The sequence below is a fragment of the Larimichthys crocea genome, unplaced genomic scaffold, assembly GCF_000972845.2.
Source record: "Larimichthys crocea isolate SSNF unplaced genomic scaffold, L_crocea_2.0 scaffold58628, whole genome shotgun sequence".
NCBI classification, from domain to species: Eukaryota; Metazoa; Chordata; class Actinopteri; family Sciaenidae; genus Larimichthys; species Larimichthys crocea.
In genome coordinates this window covers 5,161-13,868 of record NW_020857676.1, presented here as the reverse complement: position 1 = coordinate 13,868, position 8,708 = coordinate 5,161, and the positions used below count along the sequence as shown (strand labels likewise).

The following is an 8,708-nucleotide window of genomic DNA, read 5'->3' as shown; positions in this document are numbered from 1 at the left end:
AGTTCACCCGGCACTCTTTTACACTTTAGCATCAAAATGTGACGTTTGCTGTCCCTTGACTGAGACGGAAGAAACTTCACGCACGTCCAACATTATGAGAAACCGAGGGGCTCGCAGCTGAAGCCAAACCCACAGAAAGATCCCAAACTAGAGAAGAGAGTGAGGGTGAAGAGAACCCACCGAGACCACCGTCCCACAGAGTCGCTGCCGTCGAAGCTGAAGGTCACCATGTGGGTCTGCTCGTCCACCTGACCCACGCAGCTGTTGTCATTGAGGTGCAGGGTCGAGTAGGCAATACCTTTTTTTCCTCCAGGAGACAACCGATCCAAGAAAGTAAAGCAGAGTCCCTCTCTCGCAGACCGTGGGATCACCTGAACAACGAGCAGCAAGACGAGGGAAATAATACACGTAACACTGACAGGAGGGAACTCTACAGACAAGTCCACAGCACGACAACATTCAGTCAGTTATCAGCAGCTCCACTAGCACACTCACCTTCAAGCCTCTGACTATCGTGTCCACGTCTCACAGCTGTCGTACCCAAAGTGCCCGTCGATCTGTACGGGGAGGCAAAAAGGGCGCGACAGAAGCAGCCGTCTTCACCACTGGCCTTCTCAGCGCAGAACTCGTGAGCGCTGCAGAACCGGTCCTGACAGGAGGCCCGAGGGGCGGCTGAGGGAGACACAGAGACATGTGAAGAATAAGGATGGAAACAACATCTTTCTTCAAGGTATTGGTTGTCTTTCTTCTACTCAAACTGAATTGAACTGAAGCCAGACAAGTCTTACAGCAGCCGGCCTTTGACCTCCAGTCCTCCAGTGTGATGTTGCTGTACAGGCTGCAGGCTTTGGCGTAGGCCTCCAGGAACTGACAGCCGAGACCGTCCACCGCAGGATACTTGCACAAAGTGTCGGGCAGGCGGTTATGTAGGGCGCGGGGTCAGTGGTTGTGGCAGGCGGTGAAGGGCGCCTCGTTCAGAAGATTACAGCTGTTCCACACATGTAAAGAGACAGGACGGAGGACAGAAGCATGAAGTCGGTCAGCGCTGTGTCATTAACATTAAGAGTAAAGCGAAACACAGGACAGGCCGCTGCTGAAGCTTCACGTCCACAGAGATGAAAGTAGAACAGAGAGAGGTTTCATCTGCTCACCGCTCAGTCATCATGCGCTGCAGTTGATCGCAGGGTCAGCACTGCATTTTGACGGCACGTCACAGCTAGGGGGCGACACACAACACGAGGTCAGGACGGTCCCCTGCTCTCACTCCATCAGGTTATCACAGAGACACTTGTTGGGCTCAGGCAAAGATACATATAGGTCTGATATCAGTCCACAAGAGGCAGGTACAGGTACACAGGGGCCCATAACCAGCAGGGGGCCCTGTGCTGGACTGTTTATATTCAGTAGTATTTATTTGCTCATTTCCTCTTGTTGATTTGTTGCTGTGTTATTTATAGTTTTTATATTTCATGAGAATAATTTCCTCTGAAAACATTTATGTGTTTTCTTCAACATCCATGAAACCCTTTCATGAGCAGGACTCAGTGTGATCCACGTCTTACCCGCTGGTGCTGTCCTGGGAGAGCCTCACGTCACTCAGAGGCCTGCTGGAGTTGCCACACAAACCCTGCAGAGATTCTATTGCACCGATTCCTGGACAGGTCCAGACAGAACGAGAGAGAAATCAGAGCGCTGGGCGCCACAAATATCTGTGCTGCGTTTAAGGACTTTACTTTTCGTACTTGTGACTCTGATGTGTGCGGTGTTGCCGTCAAAGAAGACAGAGGTGTTGTAGTCGGTGAGCGACACCTTGGCGGTGACTCCAGTGTGGTCCTTGGAGAGCTCCACACCGTGAACCTCCTGAACCGAACTGTTGAGGGTCAGCGTCGTGTCGTTCAGCTGCATCACAGCAGAGAGACAAAGTGAAGGAAACACGCAGAGTTCACCTGGACTAAGAAAGATTTCTCCGATGTCACTGAGAAGTCAGAGAGAGCTGACACACCAGAGGACGAGACGAGGGACCAAAGTCCGCACTGACATGTGACTGTGGCTGTAGCTTACCTGAACTCTGCCGCCTTGTTGCAGGTGAATGTCCGATCCGTCCAGTCGCAGTGTCACGCTGTCCAAAAAGCTCACATCTTTACGGCGGCGTTCCTGGAAGTGGCCAGCACTGGGAAGTTGGGACGGATGGAAGCGACATCAGAGAGTGCGCACAGCGATCCTGGACAGAGTTCACTCGGCCGTCACTGTCGATGACAGCGGGGCCGCTCACGGTGCAGGTGTGCTCCAACCGACAGCTGACGGAGGTGGAGAGGGAACGACAAGAAACGACATGAGCCGCTGCTGCTGGAAGCTGCCACCACCTGGAGGCCCTCAGACAAACTAACTACAGTGACTGTAATGTGCTCACACACCTGGCTCACATGTTCACTACACGACTCAGCACCACCATCAACATCTGCACATGTTGATGACCTCACCCTGATCCAGAACAAGCGTCAGCTGCCTTCACACTCTCACTGGGATCAAACAGAGGAACTCGTCTCTTTGCTGCATTTGAGCTGTTCTGACTTACTGCTGATGCAAGCCAACATTTCCTGTTGCTGCTCTTTCACATTAAAAGCTTTCTGCAGAGGAGAGCGCTGCTCTCAGTGAAACTCAGAGAACCTTTTAAAAAGCTGCTTTCTCTAAATATGAAGCACACTTACCTGTTGGGTCGGGTGTGAACTTCAGTGTCATTACAGACTAGATCGGTGCAGGTGTCATGGTCAACGCTGATCACGTCACCAGTTTTATACCCGACACCTGAGGAGAGGAGGAAGGTTTCCATCAGGTGACAGAGTCAGAGTTCACTTCCTGCTTTACAAACTCTGACCAAAGACAAAAAACTATTTGACACTTTTACTTTGAAGGACTCGAAAGTTGATTTGTGGATTTGCCAACCTGACTGTCTGCATCCGCTGATGTCAAAGTATATACTAATGTAACTTTTGTGCATGTCGTCCCAGGATTTACTGACGAATCTCTCCATCATGGCACCATTGACCATAGTATGAACCACCTACACATCAACAGAACACAGTGTTACACACACACACACGCACACACGTACACACACGCACACACACGCGCACACAAACACACACACGCGCACACACGCGCACACAAACACACACACGCACACACACGCGCACACAAACACACACACACGCACACACACGCGCACACAAACACACACACGCACAAACACACGCACACACACGCGCACACAAACACACACACGCACACACACGCGCACACACACACACAGACACACACGCACAACACACGCACACACACACGCTACACACACACACACGCGGCGCGCCGCGCACACACCGCGCCCGCGCGCACACACACACCTCACACAAACACACACACCACACACACACACACACACACACACACACACACACACACTCACCTGATTCCATACTCCTAGTACTGCTTCTGTCCCAAGGCCAAAAAGATTCATGCCTTTGTCCTGTAAAGAGTGGAGAGAGGAGAAGATGATGAAGATGATGATGAAGATGATGATGATGAAGATGATAGAATTCAAACAGTCAAATGTTTTTGGTCCTGACACTGAACAATACTCACAGTACCAGGTGTGTTAGAGAATGATATGAAGCCGATCAGAGGATTGGTCACGGATGGCAAATCTTGGCGTGCTGCTGTCTCTGCACCTGACGAGTAACCAATCAACCAATACGCTGGATCTGCTGATGTTGTGTTTCCACCAATGATGCAGTCCAGTCCTTCCATAGTGCCGTAATAGCCGTTGAAACAGACGGTGAAATTGCCCGTTATGTTGACCTGTTGAATGAAATAACAACAATCATGTTTGTGCTGAACTCTACAGAGCTGCAGAGGTTTCAGTCACTGAGGCTGAACGCTGCCTGTGCTGACACGCTCTTAATGCTGCACAACTTTAAGCCTGAATGCTCCACGCTTCTTTCAAAAATAAGACACATGAAAAGAATTCAAAGATGAACACTGAACGACAATTTACCTAAAACTCTTCACCACTCATAAAAGTCACTGCCGACATGAACATGAGCTGTTCACAGAATAAACCTTCAGAGTCCAAAATCTGACAAGTCAAATGAGAATCTGTCTTAAAACAGAGTCGGGATCATGTCGGGCTGAAGCTGCGATCGCTGCTGATGGATTGTGACAGACCTGGTTCATCTCCAGTCTGCATACATCACCTCCACCACGGCTGGACATCAACAACTAGATGGGAACAAAGAAAGAAGCGCCAGGCTTCATCCAACTTACATAGAGCGTAGAGTACTGCTGTCCATAGAACGTGACGTTAAAGCTGCTGATGTCAATGGTTGTATCACCGGTCAAAGGCTCCTGTGCACCTGCAGAAGAAAGAGACAGGTGATGCCACAACAAGGAAGGAATAGAAGAGCGTTTGTTGACCAATCAAAACTTTTCATATGACATCATCAGTTGGGACTTCTTCTTCTTCAGGTCGTCCTGCGGTTTGTTCCTCACGTTGTTCACTCATTTATTATGTAACGTCATTACGTCCTGTGGGTGGAGATTCCAAACGGCTGCTGTGTGTGAGCTTACCTGCAGCGGTGACAGCAGACAGGAAGAGCAGGAGGCGGAGCATGTTGGAGGAGGCCAATCAGCTGACAGAGATCTGGAAAACACACAGTCAGACATGTCTTTGATTGGACAGAAATTCAAAAGTTCATCGCTGACAAAGTCCATGTGGAGGATTCAGACACATTTTGGATTTCCAGGACTTTTCCAGGACTTTTTCCATGATTAAACAACGTGTGGTATTTCACCTGAAACGTTCTAGAATGAATCGATAATAATGAATAATTCCCTGGTCCATTCGTCACAGAAGGAAAGCTGTCAGTGATCATACGATCATATCAGCATCATGGTGATGTTTGATATGGCTTCGCACACGTTTGCTGTGTGATGGTTCATATTCAGACATCAGTGTACAGTACGGGTTACATAACACACAAAGAAGCAGCTGGTAGGAAAACCCTGACCAGTATCACCTGAAGTTAGTGCTTCAGTCCAGTGAAGATCAGTGGAGGTGTGGAAGAAGAAGAGACAGACGAGGAGTGTGCAGGTCGTCTTACCCTCTGGAGGTTTGCTGGAGGATGAGGAAGATGAAGGTGGCTGCTCAGGAGACTCTCTGATGATTCTGTCGGACAGATTCATCTGTTGCTCTCTCGCTCTGTCGCTCGTTTTTATGTGCACGGTTGGATAATGTTCACGCCCCGGACAGTGGAGGAGGTGGGGTCAGGACTGGTGATACCTGTTTCATCATTCCAGAAGATTTTGTGTAACGATTCATGTGACGATGGCGCCAGAAGACATTTAAGCACAAATCAAAAACAACAAGAAAAATAAAGATATCACAGCACAGTCGTGGACCCATTTTCAGGTTTGATTTGAATGCAGCGACGACGACTGTTCATTTCTTTAAGTTCATTAAAGTCACACTTAGTGTCTGCAGCCTTACACCCTACAGACATTTAGTCTTATCTTCATTTGTAGGTCTAACTTTTATTTTTATATAAAAAACTTATTCTATTTTTACTTTGATATAGTTTTGTATTTGTAAAGATTTTGGCACAGCTTTCATTTCTTCTTTGCACATGTTAAATAACCTAATACGACACTAATAATCTATCAGTCTTAAAATGTCTCAACAACTATTGGATGGATTTTTATGTGTTCCCCTCACGATGAAGTGAATGAGTTTGTTTGACGTTTCATCTGTCACCAGGTCAACATTTGAATTTATCTGATGCTTCTTCACATTGTGTGAGGAATGTTCCTGTAGAACAGAAGAATAGAAGAGATACTTTAATGATTCCTCCAGGAGGAATTCCTTTTACACACACACACACACACACACACACACACACACACACACACACACACACACACACACACACACACACACACACACGTGTCTAACGATGTCAGTGTAAAGAGCCTTGAATAACCTTGGTGTTGATGGGGTCTTTACATGGGGGGAGTTCCAGACATTTCTCTTCATGGCAGCAAATCTGGTGAATGAACGACCCATAGATGCCAGAGTTCAAAGTTGTGAAGACTCTGAGGAGTATGTCAGCCCCAACTCTCTCTTACTTGGTTGGGCCAGCCCAAAAGGAGATCCAGGAGATTTTCAGTTTCAAGGCTACTCATATAAAGGACTTCAAAGTATCCAGCAAGAGGTCAACAGCTTCTGGAAGAAGTGGTGTGAGCTGGCTGGTCCCAACATGTTCATCAGGTGCAAATGGCACACAAAGCAGCAGAATGTCACGGTGGGACATGTAGTGTGGCTGGAGGATCAAAATGCTTTAAGAGGCCGATACAAGCTGGGCAGAGTTGTCAGTGTGAATCCTGACCGAATGTGAATGTGAGGACTTTTCCAAGCACTGAATACAAATAAATGCATTTTTAAGCAAGACCAACAATTTTAGAGTATAATAAGTCTCTGAATTTATTCTGTTTAAGCTAACCAATAATAAATAAAATGCTTCTAAACATTATTGTAACTTCTGAGAATACCCAGATGGTAGTTTGTTATAAAAGCAGCTGTAACTCGACTGCCTGTCACCAATGTAAGACGACATGTCTCTGGCTGAGCGTGGGACACTAAAGGCTTTACAGTAATTAACATGCCAACAGAGTCATCGCTGTCACACAACCGAGGAATGTGACTGAACCACATATGTTCCACCCGTCCATATGATGATGTGAGCTTTAAATAGTTTAATCTCTGTTTTATTGCTCTGGGCATTCATTGCAGTTCATTTTATATAAATCAATCATATTGATTATATAATTATATATATTATATTTTGAGCTCTAGTTTGAAACTCTTGCAAACTGAGTTGATATAAAGTCTCTAAAGACACTTTCTGAAAGCTAACATTGGTGTGGTTTTCCATATTATCCTAATGCAGTGCTATGCAGCTTCAGGCTAACGTTAGCCTACTCACACAGACTACCACATCACTGAACAAACTGAATCACTGAATCAACAGTCTGACAGCCACACACAGCCGACTGAAACAACTGTGTTCTTCCTTTAGCAGGATTTTGTCATTTCACGTCAGCTATAATAAAATGATGCCAGCTTTATCCTTTAGGGGGCGTTTGTCAGGGGTTCAAGTGTTATCACAGCACGAGTACAGAACACATCATGGTAACTGTCTTTCCTTCCAAACATTCAGATACAACATTTTCACTGCAGCCTGTTTATCAATCTTTCCTGGATAAATCAGTGAGATGTGTGAGGCTGTGAGCTCGCTGCATGACTGTCAATTAAAGCAGGTGATCGTCTCAGCAGGGACAAAAAGGACGACACACCCAGTCCCAGGTGAGCGTGGGTTGCAATGTTGCAATGTTTCCCCTCGAGCATCTTCAGACAGGTTCAGTATGTGGAGAACGTTGTTTTTCTGTCAAAGTCAAAGAAAGATATCACAGAGGCGTTGTCAGATGTCAGTGCCAACATTCAGGTGAGCGTGGGATGCAATGTGACTCTGTTTCCCCTCGAGCATCTTCAGACAGGTTCAGTATGTGGAGAACGTTGTTTTTCTGTCAAAGTCAAAGAAAGATGATCACAGAGGCGTTGTCAGATGTCAGTGCCAACATTAGGTGAGCGTGGGTTGCAATGTGACTCTGTTTCCCCTCGGGCATCTTCAGACAGCTTCAGTACGTGGAGAACGTTGTTTTTCTGTCAAAGACAAAGAAAGATGATCACAGAGGCGTTGTCAGATGTCAGTGCCAACATTAAGGTGAGCGTGGGTTGCAATGTGACTCTGTTTCCCCTCGGGCATCTTCAGACAGTTCAGTAGTGGAGACGTTGTTTTTCTGTCAAAGTCAAAGAAAGATGATCACAGAGGCGTTGTCAGATGTCAGTGCCAACATTAGGTGAGCGTGGGTTGCAATGTGACTCTGTTTCCCTCGGCATCTTCAGACAGCTTCAGTACGTGGAGAACGTTGTTTTTCTGTCAAAGTCAAAGAAAGATGATCACAGAGGCGTTGTCAGATGTCAGTGCCAACATTCAGGTGAGCGTGGGTTGCAATGTTGCAATGTTTCCCCTCGAGCATCTTCAGACAGCTTCAGTATGTGGAGAACGTTGTTTTTCTGTCAAAGTCAAAGACCGAGTTCAACTGGTACATCGGCTGCTCTTCTTCTATGTCGGCCTACATTAGCCCCGGAGTAAACAAAGGCAGCGTGTGCAGGTGGGAGCGGCATTTAAAAAACAACACCAAGAAAAAACAGAACAAAAAGCCCAAAAACTGTCTAGAAACAACCTCTTAGAGAGGGCAGGACTCCACAGAGTTACAGTGAAGAAAACAAAAAGCAACAAAAGAGAAAAAAGCCAAAAAGTCAAAAAGCGACCTCAAAGGCTGGAGCAGCAGAACAGGCAGCGTGCAGCTTTCACACATGTGCACTAGCTCTATCAAGATATGATACCATATGATGATGTGAGCTTTAAATAGTTTAATCTCTGTTTTATTGCTCTGGGCATTCATTGCAGTTTATTTCATATAAATCCATTATATTTTGAGCTCTAGTTTGAAACTCTTGCAAACTGAGTTGATATAAAGTCTCTAAAGACACTTTCTAAAGGCTAACTATTGTAACGGACTGTGTATACACTGTG

The 8,708-nt window shown here is 46.4% G+C and overlaps 1 protein-coding gene and 1 long non-coding RNA gene across 2 annotated transcripts; one reads left to right on the top strand and one right to left on the bottom strand.

The window, feature by feature from the left end:
- Positions 1 to 16: 16 nt before the first annotated feature.
- LOC104938938 (von Willebrand factor) lies at positions 17 to 5,424 on the bottom strand. Its single transcript, XM_027276793.1, is given in 20 exon segments — positions 17 to 302; positions 305 to 352; positions 355 to 371; positions 541 to 672; positions 789 to 914; positions 917 to 945; positions 947 to 988; positions 1,152 to 1,162; positions 1,165 to 1,216; positions 1,563 to 1,653; positions 1,743 to 1,899; positions 2,062 to 2,170; positions 2,172 to 2,300; positions 2,709 to 2,805; positions 2,944 to 3,061; positions 3,464 to 3,523; positions 3,640 to 3,855; positions 4,321 to 4,409; positions 4,624 to 4,696; positions 5,157 to 5,424. Coding segments are annotated over 19 exon segments (1,776 nt in total). The 5' UTR covers positions 4,667 to 4,696; positions 5,157 to 5,424; the 3' UTR covers positions 17 to 92.
- Positions 5,425 to 6,033: 609 nt separating this feature from the next.
- Positions 6,034 to 8,343, top strand: LOC113745274 (uncharacterized). Its single transcript, XR_003462071.1, has 2 exons — positions 6,034 to 7,414; positions 8,107 to 8,343. It is a non-coding gene; the product is annotated as an uncharacterized LOC113745274 (long non-coding RNA).
- The last annotated feature ends 365 nt before the right edge of the window (positions 8,344 to 8,708 follow it).